This window comes from Malaclemys terrapin, chromosome 5, assembly GCF_027887155.1.
Source record: "Malaclemys terrapin pileata isolate rMalTer1 chromosome 5, rMalTer1.hap1, whole genome shotgun sequence".
NCBI classification, from domain to species: domain Eukaryota; kingdom Metazoa; phylum Chordata; order Testudines; family Emydidae; genus Malaclemys; species Malaclemys terrapin.
Genome location: NC_071509.1, coordinates 31,477,174 through 31,493,562, shown reverse-complemented (window position 1 = coordinate 31,493,562; position 16,389 = coordinate 31,477,174). Strand labels below are relative to the sequence as shown.

At 42.6% G+C, this 16,389-nt stretch overlaps 1 protein-coding gene across 1 annotated transcript; it reads right to left on the bottom strand.

Moving 5' to 3' along the window:
- Positions 1-10,067: 10,067 nt before the first annotated feature.
- On the bottom strand, positions 10,068-15,221 carry CLRN2 (clarin 2). Its single transcript, XM_054028926.1, has 3 exons — positions 14,969-15,221; positions 11,119-11,298; positions 10,068-10,333 (listed from the first exon to the last, which is right to left on the bottom strand). The coding sequence occupies exons 1-3, from the start codon at positions 15,219-15,221 to the stop codon at positions 10,068-10,070; spliced, it is 699 nt and encodes a 232-aa protein (XP_053884901.1).
- Positions 15,222-16,389: the final 1,168 nt, after the last annotated feature.

Here is a 16,389-nt window from a genome sequence, read left to right as displayed (position 1 = left end):
TACACTGCTATATTTAAAGTACACTTTGAAATGGCTGGCGTATCCATAATTTCTTCTCTCACCTAACTGTGCAGTTTTTCCACTAAATGCTAGGAAGCATTTTAAATAAGATGTTGCAGCATTACTAAGTGGTATAGAATTGTATCAAGATTCAGAGATGTTGTGTGATATCTAACCTGGTGTCACTCAGCAAGAATGGGTCTACAAACAATCTTCCTTATCACCTTTTTAAATTATATTTTAAACAGTTGCTGTCAAGGCTGTATCCCCACTTTGAACTTTAGGGTACAATGTGGGGGCCTACATGAAGACTTCTAAGCTTAACTACCAGCTTAGCTCTGGTCCGCTGCCACCATCTCAAAGCTAATTCCTTTCCCTGGGAAGCCTTGAGAAACCTTTCACCAACTCCTGGTGAATACAGATCCAACCCCCTTGGATCTAAAAACAAGGAAAAATCAATTAGGTTCTTAAAAAGAAGGCTTTTAATTAAAGAAAAAGGTAAAAATCATCTCTGTAAAATCAGTATGGAAAATAACTTTTCAGGGTAATCAAACTTAAAGAGCTCAGAGGACTCCCCTCTAGTCTTAGGTTCAAAGTACAGCAAACAAAGATAAACACTCTAGTAAAAGGTACATTTGCAAGTTGAGAAAACAAAGTAAAACTAAGACGCCTTGCCTGGCTATTTACTTACAAGTTTGAAATAGGAGAGACTTGTTTAGAAAGATGTGGAGAACCTGGATTGATGTCTGGTCCCTCTCAGTCCCAAGAGCGAACGAACTCCCAAACGAAGAGCACAAACAAAAGCCCCCCCCCCCAAGATTTGAAAGTATCTTGTCCCCTTATTGGTCCTTTGGGTCAGATGCCAGCCAGGTTACCTGAGCTTCTTAACCCTTTACAGGTAAAAGGATTTTGGAGTCTCTGGCCAGGAGGGATTTTATAGTACTGTACACAGGACAGCTGTTACCCTTCCCTTTATAGTTATGACAGTTGCAGCACAATATATCATTTGAAAATCAACAAAGTGGTAACATTTGAAATAGTTATTTATTTTTGGGAGGGCTATAGCTAAAAACAAACATTTAAGGGCATGAGCCGGCCATTGGAGGGAGTCATAGTTAAGGCTACGATTTAGTCACGTAGGTCATGGTAGTCATGGATTCCATGACTATACCCAACCTCTGTGACGTCTAGGGCTTCAGGAAGGACTGTGTGCTCCTGACCTGCAACTGGGGCTGGAACTAGGACCCTGCAACTCCAGCCCCGCGGTGTCCCGGGCTTGGTGGGGGCTGCAGCCGGGGCTGCGTGCCACTACCTGGTGGCTGCAGCAGGGGTCAAGCGCCCCCCTCACAGCTTCTGAGGGCCATGCACCCCTCCCCTGGCTGCAGCCGGGGCTTGGTGGGGGCTGCAGCAAAGGCTGTGCACCACCGTCATGCAGCTGCGGCCAATTGTGGGGGAGGGGGCTGCGCGCCACCTGGGGCTGCACCACCCCACTGCGGTTGCTGGAGCTGGGGTTGTGCCACCCGCCATGGTGAGGAGCTCAGCCTGTCATTCTCCCGCCACCTCCATGGGACTCCATTCCACCCCTTCACCTAGCCCTGCCCCCCGGTTATTTTTAGTAAAGTCACAGACAGGTCACAGGCAATACACAAAAATTCACAGAACCTGTGACCGGTCCGTGACTATACTAAAAATAACCGTGACAAAATCTTAGCCTTAGGAATAGTATGTATAGCTACATAGGTTTTATTGGTTCCTGTATATGGGATGGCCAGAACTGGGAATGGGTGATGGGATGGATCACTTGATAATTACCTGTTCTGTTCATTCCCTTTGAAGCACCTGGCATTGGCCATTGTTGGAAGACAGGATACTGGGTTAGATGGACGTTTGGTCTGATCCAGTGTGGCTGTTCTTATGTTCTTATATGTTATGTTCTACCCTCCTGGCCAGCACACCAGGAATTTAATTGAGGAGCTCCAGAGCTAAAACCATGAGCTGTTATATCTTGAGCTAAAAAATTAAGGCTCTGTAGCTGAGGCTGTAATAATTCATATTCTCTGTGGATCAGCAGAGAGCAAGGGGCCTGTAACATTCAGTCACCAGTGGGTTACATACATACAAACTCTGTGGCTCATTTTTCCAAGTGTGTGAAAATGATTGAGTGTGCTGAAAGAGGAACCATGTTACTTGTATCTCTCTGTAATGTTCTGGAAATATTATCCCCCTCCTTACTGCTCCCCTCCCTGTTCCTGACTAGGATTTTTATTGTTCCAAAGTTGAGAGGGCCCTCAAAGAATCCTTCCTAGTCTTTAGACCATATCCAGTACATGGAAGGGCACGATGCTGGAGTTTGTAATATCTTCTCTACAGAGGTCTAACTAAAATAGATGTCTGAATAAAGCAGATAGTTCTCTACATCAAGTCCAAGATTTCAAAGGAAAATTTGCTTCAGGTTAAGCTCCTATATCTTCATTAGACACCTAAATAAGTGTCCTTTAGATGCCAGTGTAATGCTGTAGTTTAGGAAAGTAAGGGATAACAACACTTTATTACCAAAAGCAATAAATGTCATCATTACTATGCACAAGAAAAGTTTGTTATGTAGTATGGAGAAAGACTCTTAATAGGTTTGTCTGATCTTGGAAGGCACTGAGTACTGTCAATGTGGGCTGAGGGCACTCATTACTTTGCTGGATATACCATATACACTCGTTCATAAGCCAAATTTTTTTAGAAAAAAGGGAAGCATCAGAGAAGGGGGTCATCTTATGAACGGGTATAGAGAGGGAGAGGGAGACACAGCCCTTCTCCCCTCCCCCCCCCCGCCCCCCCCCCGCAACAGAGGGAGCAAGGAGAGGCAGCACACCCAGCAGAGCCAGAAGGGAAGAGGCAGGGCCAGAGTCTCTCCGCTTCTGGCCACGCTGCTCTCCCCCCCAGCCTCCAAAGCAGCTGCAGCTCCGGGGCTGGCAGGCTGCAGCCGCGCTGCCCGGCCCTGCCTGCTGGAGTACGCTGCGGCCACGCCTCTTGGCCCCACCCACCGGAGCACGCTACGGTCATGCCGCCCGGCCCCACCCGCCAGAGCAGGCTGCAACCACGCCACCTGGTCATGTGGGGGGTGGTCACAGGGGTTACTCTCTTGACCCCCAGCTTTTCTTTCCCCCTCCCCCCCCCCCAAAAAAAATTTCCCCACCAGTTGCTGTCCCGGCCTGTCAGGGTAAGCCACTGGTGCACCTGGACACTTTGTTTACTTAGGTTTACCTCCGTGCCTGCGGACACTCGAGGTAAACAAACCATCTTGGCCCGCCAGCGGCTTATCCTGATGGCCCGGGAGCCAAAGTTTGCTGACCCCTGAATTATAGGGTCGGCTTATGAATGGGTCATAAAAAATTTCCATTTTTACTTATCCATCTTGTGGGGGTCGGCTTATAAACGAACTGGCTTATGATCGAGCATATATAACACTTAGAATCTTGCACGGTCATGGCTTAAATATTCTGCTAACCGTGCACCACGGTGCATCACTTTATCTTTGTTATACATTGTCCGGAGAAGCGTCACTCCATCATCCATATTAGCAACACAGTAGAGTAATTGGATTCACTTTTCTCAATTCATATGTACACCTCTGTCAAAAATAGAATCAATAATGTTAATTTAAAAAGGGTAAAAGAGCAAGTTAAGCTCTCCCTTTTCCTAATAGCACATTTGACCATACATAAAACCGAATGTTCCGCATCACTCAGAAACCTGCCTTTTGTATAGAAACGTTGTTTCAGCCATTTTTAGTTGCCACGTCTTTGCATTTCTTCAAAACGCAAGAGTGATGTTCAGCCCTCTAAAACTGACATGCCACACTTAAGCTTATATTTTCATTCTCTGCCCAACTTTGGTCTGGGCAAAGTGGCCATCAATGAATAGTAAGTGATACTTCGTCTTTTTCTTCTTTTTGTAAAGAAATTAGTAGTGAGCAGAAAAATCTACACAAAATGACAGCTCCCAGCCACTGGCCTGTGCACAAGTACTGTACTACAACTAGAAGTACTTCAGGCTTTTGTGATTGCCGCACTAGACTCCTGACTCTCAACTAATGAGCCTCTATGCTAGGCTTCATCATGCCCTGCTGTCCACCTTCCATTGTGTAGATACTCTAACCTGCAGTGGATCTTCAGTGACCATGACATTTGGATCTGGAGCAACCCAATCTGACTGCAGTTGAATGGAAAACAGCAGGCAACGGGCACAATCATCACTTGCACTGGCTGGAATTTGGCTCTTTGAGGGAGATTTTTAAAGGTAGTGCAAAGGCCTTAGTAAGGCCAAGGATCTAGCTTAAGTTTGGTAAAATGAAAAGCTTGGAAGTCACAACTGCTGTACACTTACACACACACACAAACTACATTAAAAGAACACTATCCAGGGCGCAAAGTCAAGCATTCAAAAGTTGGGAAATGCCATCAGTATGGTTGACTATGCAACCTTAATTGGGCCCCCTTGTCCATAGGGGAGATGGGACACTTTGTCAGTGGGTTTCACAGATATTTGCTGATAGCAGAGAAATGGTGAGGCTCAGTGATCTTGGGTACCATACCAGGCACTGGAGGGAAGTGTGCCCTCATGGGCACAGACTCTTCTGCATATTTTCCCCAAGCTTGATCCCTTCTGTGCTGTTCCCTCCAACCTGTCTGTATCCCCATCCTGTCTCTTCCGCACTCCTGGCTCCTTGTCCCAGTCCCATTCTCCTCACTTAGCAAGTCCCAGTCTCTATTTCTCAGGCTTCTCATTCCACTCTCCTTGCCCAACAAGTCCTAGTCTCACCCTTCTGGACTCCCAGGCCCAGTCCGTCCCCTCACCATTTCTTCGCTCCAGTCACATTGTCCAGCCAGTCCCAGTTTCCTTACCTGCTGTCTCAATCCAATTTATCTCTCTCCTATCCTGGCTTCCAGGCTCCCCCCACCACCCACATTCTCCATTGACTCCCCGTCCTAAAGTCCTTCCCTGGGCTACTCATCCAGTCTCAGTATCCCTCAGCCTCCCCCTCCCAGCTCCTTGTCCAAGCCTCTTTGTGCCTCCAGTCCCAGTTCTCCCCATGGACACCCACTTCTTGTCAGATTTGTCTCTCCTCTCCCTTCACCCCCTTCCCTCTGCCCGACTGGTTCTCACTCCCAGTCTCCTTGCCCAGTAAGTCCCAGTTTCCCCCCACTCCTCATCTGGTCTCAGTCATTCCCCACTTTATGGCTCCCAGTCCCCCTCTTCCATTGCTCTCCCCAGTTCCCAGTCAGAATTGCCTTGCCCAGCCATTCCCAGTCTCCCCTATGCCAACTCCCAGTCCCAGTTCCCTTCTCCCCCCACAGATACCACCCCTCTGTATTTGAATAAGGCAGTTTCCTCTGCCACACTCCTAAGCCCAGCAGCAGGATGACTGATAGACGAGGAGAGACTGGCTCTCTGTTCAGGTGCCCAAACCCAGTACACTCTGCAGCAGTGCAGAGCTGCAATTGCAAGAAATTTGTGCTCAGCCCCTAGCTAGAGCATGCCCAGTGCAGACAGAATCTTCAGTTGAATGTAACTGCTAGAATCTAAGAAATCTCTGAGCACAGGTGAACTGCAATTTTTCAAAGGGTTATAACTTGGCCAAATATGGACAGATTGTCATGGAGACAGCAAAAGACACATTCCTGGAATAAAGCTAACACCCTACCCAAATTTCATACTCCAAAGCTCTAGAGCAGTGATACTCAGACTGAAGCTCGGGAGCCACAAATAGCTCTTTAATATGTCTCCTGCGGCTCGTTGCATCACATGATATTAGAACACTGATTTAATTATTAACCAATCAGGATGCATTTATTATGTTATTAACCAATTGTAGAATACTTGGTCAGTCATTTTGCTGTCACCACTGCTCTAAAGCTTCTCAAGAAAAGGCTGCTAGAATAATTTTTAACATGAGCAAAACAACATATTTTCCCACAACTTCATTCTTGGAAACAACAAACCATTTTGGCTAAAATTTATAAATAATGATAATAGTAACCAGCTTGAGGCAGATTCTTGACATTGAATATTTCTGACCAAACAATTAAAGTTTGGTAACTGAAAACAGGGTCTTATAATTAGGAAGTGTTGGGCAACCTCTATAATTGTAGCAGACTGCTAGTCTTGTTTAGTTAAGGTTATAGGTTCAGTCACTAGTAATTGTAATCACTAATACGAATCACTGGCAAATATTAGTAATGTGTGAAGGCTCTAAAAGGGCTTTAAGCCAGAAGAGTGGAGTAATTCTAGTACAGTAGTATTATTCATACTAGGGAGTATAAAGCTAAATGTAAATCTGTGAACTAAAGTAATAGCAGTATTTGTTGACAACTGAATGAGACCTTATGACAAAAATCATTTGAAAGCACAAGGATATGTGTGTAGGACGTTACACTAGTAATAAGGGACATTTAAAAGCACAAAATGCTAATGAACCCTCAGCATCTGAACTGACTGAGGTTATGGTCAAATTCTCTTATCATTTATACCAATTTAAATCCAAAATAACCCACTTAAATCAATGGGGAGTTATTCTGTATTTGCACACCATTAACTGTAATCAGAATTTGGATTTTACAGAACATTACAGTACAGACAGCTAAAATGCAAGTGTCCTCCACCCTTTCCTGTCAACATGTCTCAACCGTATTTTGGGGAGATGACCTCTGGGGGTGAAAGGCTAATTCAGCCTGCAAATCTGTTCAGTCCAGGTGACTTCCTCTAAGGGTATCAGCTGTCATGGTAGTTTTTGTGATACAAGCACTTGTCTATCAGGAACAAAACTCAGGTTACCAACTCATTTCCCAGTCATCAGATGATAATGATAGTTGATCACACTACACACTGTGCAAACAGTACTACAGTCTTCTAGAGTGATAGCCATGAACCTATTGTAAGTGATATCATTTTGGACTATTATTGCAAAATGTTGCATCAATTTTTGTATGTGTGATGTTGGCTGAATTTGAACTGGTGACCGAGAAGTAAAAGGTTGTTATACCAATCTTCTGAGCCATCTTCTCTAGTCTTATTTACACAATGGCTCCTAATGGTACCTTTAGAGCCACTTTGATCAATTTGCGAGCCTAGTCCAACGAACGTTCACTCTGATCAGTAATCCTTACTCAGGTGTGTAGTCTCCATGTAGATTACTCACGTGAGTAAGGGTTTTCAGGACCATGCACTATGTCAGCAGTTTTTAAAATGTGTTGGAATAAGTGGTAAAAATCCTCATGAAAAGTAGCTCCCATACACTTTTATAGCTATTTCTCAAAATTAAATATCTCTAAGTGCCTTTCCTTTTTCAGTTCCTTAAGGCAGTTAAAGGTAGTTATGGATAAATTACTTGCCATGATTTTATTGTTTCTGTATCAAAGCTGCTTTTAAGTTACATGTTCACAGAACAGCATTGTAATTTGACAAATATTTCATTTTACACTAAATTCTTTGACTAAAAATAAATAAGTGCTGCATTGTAAGGCCTTGTGCTGGGTACCAAGCTTCAACCTGGAAAGAAGTTTTGCAGTTAAGTTTGTGCTTAAATTCAGTCTTAACTACAGCAGCACTAGGGGGGTCTGCAATTATGTAGTAAAGCAGAGCCAGATGCCCAAGATTCAGAACCAGCCAGAATTGTTTTGGGAGGTGAGGGTAAGGTGGGAACACTAATGAGGAGTTCTTCCAGAGGGCACTGATAGACAAGAGTGGGCTGTTAAGATATAAGTCATAGTCACATTGTGGGTTGGATTTCTGCAGTTCGGCTCCTAATATTGCCTCCTCACCATAGTCTGGACCAGGGATAGGCAACTTATGGCACACGTGTCCAAGACGGCACATGAGCTGATTTTCAGTGGCACTCACATTGCCCAGGTCCTGGCCACCGGTACCGGGGGCTCTGCATTTTAACTTAATTTTAAATGAAGCTTCTTAAACATTTTAAAAACCTTAATTACTTTACATACAACAATAGTTTAGTTATATAATATAGACTTATAGAGAAAGACCTTCTAAAAACGTTAAAATGTATTACTGGCACGCGAAACCTTAAATTAGAGTGAATAAATGAAGACTCGGCACACCACTTCTGAAAGGTTGTCGACCCCTGGCCTCTGGACTCAAGGAAGGAAAGTCAACAAAAGTAAAACAAATACAGGACAAAATTGGCTGTTATAGCTTATGGGTTAGGAAACATCTCCTTTATTGACTCTAGCTTCTCACTCATGCAAAGCTGATGATAATAGCGCTCCAAAAGCACTGAAAATTCCCGCTGCTTTCCTTATCCTGCTATTTTGTAATCTTTATGGGTGAATTTTTTGAATGCTTATGGAATGAGTTTCCAGCTGCTCTGTCTGGAATCAGATACAGAATTTTACCTAAATGCAAGTACCCAAGTTTGAAAGTGTTGACCTTGGCTTTTAAAATTATTTTTTCAGTGTAGAGGGATTTTCATATAAAAATGAAGCATTTTCTTAAAATATCCTGCAGCAGTATAAGAACTATTCAGATCTTTCTTCTAAAAGATTTTCATACCTCTTTTGATAGGGGCTTTGACTAAAATAAAGATTTGTATTTGCAATTTACAAAATATAGCAGTTTTCCATTAATCAGATGACTACAAATAAAATGTGTTTTAAGAATCAATTTGGGATGGTAGCTTTACCAAAAGAGTTTTTCATGAATTCAAATAAATTCTTTACATCCAATTTTCTGTAACTGTCATCTATAAATAGTTTAGGAATCTATTTTGTTTCACTATGATAGTTAAACTCAAGAAGTCTCATGTTCACTTAAGGCTTGATGATTTTCAGTTTATGACGCATCAGTTGTGACTCAGTTGATTAAATGCTTGTGGTAGTGCTGGTATTTCACACAAACAAACTTTTCCACACATCTAACTATTTTAGTATAACACTTTTTCATTTTAATACTGTTTCATCAGACAACATTTTGTACTTAATTTCAGATAAAAACAAGAATTGGCAGAGGCCCCCCGAGGACCATAAGTCTATCAGAATATGAATCTTCAGGTTATCATAACAATCCTAATATTATTTAGCATCTGTGTACAAACATTTTGCCCATCATTGGCTAGAGAACTCTTCACTTTCCAGCTCTTCACTTTTCTTAGATGCTATTATTCTTCCCTAAGAATATTCTTATTATAATATTCCATATTCTTCTTCTTTCCACTTCTCTAGAGTCTAGCTTTTGATATTTGTTTCTAAGTTTCTAAATCTTTCCACAAGTTCTTGGTGCTTTCCCTTACATTTCAGTTTTCCAGGTAATGGAGTTTACTTTTCCAGTTCTCAAGTATCAGAGGGGTAGCCGTGTTAGTCTGAATCTGTAAAAAGCAACAGAGGGTCCTGTGGCACCTTTAAGACTAACAGAAGTATTGGGAGCATAAACTTTCGTGGGTAAGAACTTCACTTCTTCAGATGCTCCTACCCATGAAAGCTTATGCTCCCAATACTTCTGTTAGTCTTAAAGGTGCCACAGGACCCTCTGTTGCTTTTTACAGTTCTGTAGCACATCAATAAACAAGGTGTACTTGGCCCTCTCAGATTTTCTAGAGAATTCTGAGGAAATAGCTTGCAACTCTGGATAAAACCTTAAATCCTGTGTCTGTTCTTCCTGCTTTGAAATAAAAATGCATTCTAGTAAATTAAAGGCCGAAGTATTGCGATTTATGTATTCTCTTCCTTACCTATAGTTCACTTTTTGGTTTTGGTGAAAACATACTTTAACTCTGATATGTAAAATATTTAAGATGAAAAATATTCTAGAAAATAACTTTATTGTTGTCCATATTGGTTAGTTTTTCAATTATGAGGTTTCTATAGTTTGTCTTCCTTGCAGTGAATATTAATTGCTGGTACTGACAACTAGCCTCAAATATACTGTATATTTCTGCAAGTTGCAGTTTTACTGTCCATGACAGCAACAATCGCCATCCAGTTCAAAAGTTGCAGAACCAAGGAGCTGTTCTTATCATGAGAGTTCACTTTGTAGAACTAGTTTTATGGAGGTGAAGGTTATCAGTACATGATATCTTCTGCTGTAACAGTCGCTTCTTCTGTTTTAGTCTTGAATTCAGGGAAATGAACCCCACTTATGGCTATTAGCAACAAATTTACTACATGAGATGTAGCACTAGCCACACAAAGCCAAATGGAGCTTTCATACTGTTCTTCCAAAATTACAAACTGAAAGACATTTTCCTGGAAATTGGCAATTCTTTCTGTGAGGTGATGAAGTTTAACAGCAGCTATAAAGCTAGTGACTGCCAGTGCTGTAAAGCCTCCTGCAACAGAATGAAAAAAATAATTAATCATTTTCAAAACAAGTCAGACATTTTGGCTGTGATTCACAAAAATATGATTTAAGCACATGCTTAAAGTTAAACACATAATTAAGTGCTATCCAGATTAAGGATGGATTTAAGGATGTGCCTAAGTGCTTTCCTGAACTGGGGCCTTTATTAGGCCTAGTCTTCACTTACCGGCTGGTCCGGCGGCACGCCATCGATGTTCTGGGATCGATTTATCGCGTCTGGTTAAGACGCGATAAATCGATCCCGGATCGATCCCGGAAGTGCTCACAGTCGGCGCCGGTACTCCAGCTCGCCGAGAGGAGTACGCGGCGTCGACGGGGGGAGACTTCCGGCCGTGTCTGGACCGCGGTAAGTTCGGACTAAGGTACTTCGAATTCAGCTACGTTATTAACGTAGCTGAATTTGCGTACCTTAGTCCGAAGTCCGGACTAAGTGGGGACCAGGCCTTAGTTAGGTGACCAAGCATTGCACCAATGTTATGTTTCTATTAAAGTTCTCTTGTATATGATATTGAGGCTATATATGTGAATTCCCTGTTCATACAAAACAATCTACTATATGCTTAAGGCTGAAATGCCTTCTAATAGTTTTATTCTAATATAGGGAAATTCAGTGCTAACTCTATTTTTGCACACAAGTATATAAACCAAGGAGAAATATAGATATGGCAAGGGGAAGATGTTTTTATTTTTGTACACATTTACCATTTTATTCAAATGTGGTTGGTAGTAAAAATTATTTAAAAATTATATTACCTGCAAGTAAATTCCATAGGCAAATACCTGCTGGACCTTTAATAGATCGGTATGGAACTTTTATTGCATTGAGAATGCAGAATCCAAAACTGACCAGAGCAAAGGAAATGGCTGCACAAAGGAAGATTAAAATCATCACATGAAGGCCTGCATTCAGCTTTTTCACCAGATGAGGGAAGACTGGCAAGAAACAAATATTCAGTTATTCAGTGTATAAATCTTCCTGTGAAAATTACAGGATACACATTATACTGATGCTATAAACTGCTTTTCACTCAAATTAACAGGACATTATTTACGGGAGGAATCAATCTGGGTAGATACAGGTGTGTTAGTTCATGAGGGATGAATTTATCTGCTCACTACATCAGAGGAGCAGAATTTTGACCCTGTACCCCCCTGAACTTTGGGGAAATTCAGATACAGAATATGTCTATGCTATGAGCTGGGAGTGTGATCTCCCAATTCGAGTAGACATATTCACACTAGCGGTCATTGAGCTAGTGTGCTAAAAACAGTAGTGTAGCTGCTGTGGCATGGGCAGTGGCGAGCAGCAGCACGGGCTAGCCGCCCAGATTATGCACCCTTGTGGCCCACAAGGCAGCTAGCCTACGCCACTGCTCACTGATCCCCATGCTACTTTGGCTACATTACTATTTTTAGCATGCTAGCTTGATTAGAGCTAGGGCAACTATGTCTATATGAGCTGGGAATCATACACCTAGTTCCAAATGTAGACACAATCTCAGATCCAAACCCGGTACCATGAGCTCATTTCTAATAGTTATGTATCTGTATTAAATTTATACAGCAACTAAATGTGATTAGGTGCCTTGCTGAATCAGGCTGTAAGCCTAGGAGACTTCACTACAGGCCAGGCTGCCTTAAGCAGGCTAGATATGATACTGCAGTCTCAATAGATAGTGCTAATGAACAAGTTACTTCTGTCTTGATACCACCACCACCTACACACAAAAAGTTAAAAGAACATTATTAAGGTTGCAAAGCCCAGTATGCAAAAGTTAGGAAATGTCACAGTTAAGGTTGCCTGTTCTCCATGTGTGTATGTATTATAATACAGCTTTTAATTACAGAGTCACATACTATTTTTTCCATAGGACCCCTGCCTCATTCCATGCTCCCATGGGTCCAGAATGTTCTGCCCATTCTCCTCAAGCATAACCCTTTCTACCCTGTTCCCTCCAACCTGTCCCAGTCCGGTCCCTTCTTTTCCCTACCCGGCTCGTCATCTCAGTCTCATTCTCCTCAATTAGCCAGTCCCATTCGCTATTTCTCAGGCTTCTCACCCAGTCTCCCTGCCCATCAAGTCTTAATCCCACCCCTCCAAACTCCCCTTCTCAGGCCCCCCTCCCCCAACTCCTTGCCCAGATAATCCCAGTTCCCTGCCACTCCCAGCTCCTCATGCAATCTATCATCCCCACCTGGCGTGTAGACACTGCCCCCCTCCCACCACAGACCCTATCCCCACTTGTTTGTAGTCCAAATCTTTCTCCATCCAATCTCTGTGTCCTTGTTCCAGTTCCTTTCCCTAATCAGTACCAGTTCTTCCCTGCTCCCTGGTTGCTCAGCAGATAAATCTTTCCCCTTCCCAATGCCCCACTGGTTCTCAGACTCTTTGCCTAGCCAGTCCCAGTTTCCCTCGACATCTCATCCAATCTCAGTCTTCCCTACATCCACTTGCTCCCAGTCCCTCCCACAACCTCCATTTTCCTTTTCTGTCTCCTAGTCCCTCCCAGTCTCCTTGCCCTGCCAGTTCATGTCCACAGGCCCAACCTATAAAAAGCTCTCAATAATCTAGGCCCTCCAATGTATCTGCGATCAGATGAGTTTTCTCAGTCTCCTTTTTCAGGTTGACTCTGAACGAGGCAAGGGAACCCCCATTCTCTGTTTAGGGACCCCATCTACAGAATCAAGAAGCTGTTCAGCAAAATCCTTCTATGACTGTTTTTCAGGCATGGTCTAAGGCCTTTTTATTTGGGTCAGTATATCACTGACCATTTTAGCCTCCCCCTTTCACCTTCTTTTTCTTTTCTATGTTTGGCTCGGTTGTAGTTTAGGTAACAGCTAGTTTTGCTGGGCTGCTGGCCAAGTTTTAGTTACATTTTGTATAAAGTTTGCAGAGCATCCCAATCTGGGCTGGCCTTAGGTTTGATGTGGCTCTATGTGAAGTAACACATGCAGGATCCCTTGCAACTCTTCCACTTCTCTGAGATGTCCATGCCTCCATAGACGCAAGTTGATTGGATTACTTTGAAAAATTCAGTGCTCTTCATGCATGTGTATTTTTTAAAGTTTATGCTTCCATTATTTAATTTTTGGGTTGTTAATTGGGTTAAAAATTAATCACCACACTGACAGACTTTGCTATAAATTGGAGCCTGAGGAAGAACAGGACCAATAGAGGGAAGGAGAGTGGGGGAGGTAGGAGGATACCTGAGCAGTGTGGAGACAGAAACTAGTATCCTTTGTTATTAGAGAATAATTATCATGGCAGGGCCTTCTGTGGCACACACTGTCAGTGTGAAACTGGGAGCACTAATATGAAGCAGTTTATTAGGGGAGGGGGCATAAGGACAAAACATACAGGGCAAAATTTGACTAAGCCTGCAGATTTGTACGGTGGAGGAGGGAAAGAGGATGACGAGAGCTCCTGTGCATCCTCATCATGGGCTGGGGGCAGATAACCCATCACACAGTCCTCTGAGGCCACTGGGTTTGGGGGTCTGCTCAGTAACTTGTTTCTAAAGCAATGGAAAGAAGGGTCCTTATTAAGTGTGGTCCTCTAGGGCCTCCTGAGGTATTCTACCCATGTATGCTGCACACTGGCAAAATGGCTCCGGAGTGCCTGCCTGGCAGTCACACCCAGCATAGGCAATCTCTCGAGGGGAGGCCAGGTGTTAGCCCACAGCATCTAACTAAAGATCTCAGAATTTTTTAAAAAAGGAAATCTTGATACCGTATTCATTTACAGAACTCTGCCATCTGGTTGCAGTCCTAGCAAGGAAGAGTCACACCAATTTTAATGGGAGTTTGGTTTGCATAATCACTATAGGATCAGACCCTTTTGGCATAATATCCATGCATTCCAGTAGTCACTGTGCAATTATAGCACTCCCCTTCAGGTTGCATAGCAACCTGATGAGAAAGTCTGTATTTATTAAGGATTGAATTAGCCCTACATGATTGAGCTGGAGACTAAGGGGATATAAAGCTGCCCCTTCTTCCATTCCCCTGAACAGGATCTACCCAGATATTGAGCTCAGGCATTTGCAGGTGGGTGAGCAGGGGCCGTATGCCAATATTCCCTCCCACAAACAGCTGGGCATGGTGGAAGAAGAGAGAGTCAAGGAGCACGCAGAGCCATGGCTCCTCCCTCTATGTTACAGCCTTTGGAGTCAGCTGGACACAAGGGAAGGATAGTTGACCAACACAACATACTTTCCCTTCCCCCATGTAAAATAGGAGCTCTAAGAGAATCCTGACTCGGAGGGGAGGCTCTGAGTCACAGTTCCTTCCTAGAACTCCTCCTAGGGTGGTATAGAGATACACAGGCCCTAGCACAGAATTTAAAGGAAACTCTGTCTATCCCATAATAATTAAGGAATATTTTTCTTATCTGCTTATGCAGTGATATAAGGTTGTACCAAAGAACATAACTAAATGTTTGTTTTTTAAAATTCTCATTCATATTTCAGAACCATAAAAGCCACAAGGAAAATGAGCCATAGATATGAGTTCAATAACTATTCCAATTCTACAGGTACTACAAACAAAAGGACTTACAATGCTCTTAGAATTTATTTATATATTCAACCAAAACTTTACTTACTTGTGAATTTGGAACGCCGCCCACCCAAACCACACTGTCGTATTTTGCCCCCCCGAAAGAGTCCGTAGTAAATATCTCCAATGAACTTAACTAGCTCTGGGTCTGTGGCGTTGACCAAATCAGCTCCTGTTTTACAAAGGATTTTGCCAGTCATCCACTTTTGGGTCCCCATAGCAATGACAATCAAGAGAAAAGACACAAAACTCAATGCAGAAGCCAAGACAAACAAGGTCTTTTTAAAGCAGTTGGGCATCCTAGTAGTTTCACGAAATCATCTCCAAGGCCTCTCGGCAGTAATTAGATGAGTTTCACATTTTGCTGCTGCTCAGAAATCCACAGGTAGTAAGATGCCAGTTATTCCACACACACCCTTTAAATCTCATTGTATTTTAAAACCAGAGGCACGGTTAAAAAGCAAGCCCAAAGTGTAGATTTGCTACAACAACATCCTGAAATGGTTGCGAAGAACAACTTCATTACACTGTAGCGCAGTGGTGCTTGTTTCTGCAGAAAGTAATCCTATATCTATTGCATGACTTATGTTTCATCAGAGGGTTTAATTGTTCCCTGTTTTAAATACTCAAATAACACCAATTTCTTGACAAGGACCACATGGGAGAAATTTAGATGCACAATTCAGTTGTATGGATTATAAAGAAAAGTTAAACAAATTGTGTGAAAGGGATGTAATGTGGAAAAAAAAATTGGCAACAGAATTCTGCTGACACCGAAGCTGTATCAAATGTCTTTCCCTTGGTGCTTGCTGCGGTCTCCCTTTTTCTAAATGTCACTACTGTCACAGCCACCAGAACTGTTTGTAAACAACAAAATGATGACCCTCCATTCGCCAATCCTGTTAACTGAAGTGTATAAATGATGTTTCAGGATGCCAAGATTTATTAGATTAATCTTCGACATAAAATAGGATGCAAAGCAATTTGTTGTAGCTTAGAGAACACAATGCCAGCCTTCTTTAATATATACCAGTGACTTGCTAATGTAAACATGTGCAGAAACAGTCACAACTGTACATGCCAGAAGTACTACCAGATAACACTGAAAGAAAAAAAAAAGTTTGCACGTCTATAGGCACTTTTACTTAAGGACCTCAAAGCTCTTTACAATGATTAATTAATCAATTAATCCTCCCAGCATCCCTGTAAAGTAGGTAACATAATACTCCTCTGACTAGTGCCTAAACAAGTTGTGGAGGGGTACTAGTGCTGTCAAAAGGTGCTGCTGTCTTTTGAGTAAAATATAAAACCAAAGGCTTGATCATTTATCGTCAGTGAAGGTCCCACATAGCACTATTTGCAAAAGTAAGGAGAGTAACCCTGGAGTCCTGGATACATTCCAGCTCTGTTGATTACAGTGAACCTAAATTTCACCTGCAGATTCAGTCGGTTACTTAATATTCTTTT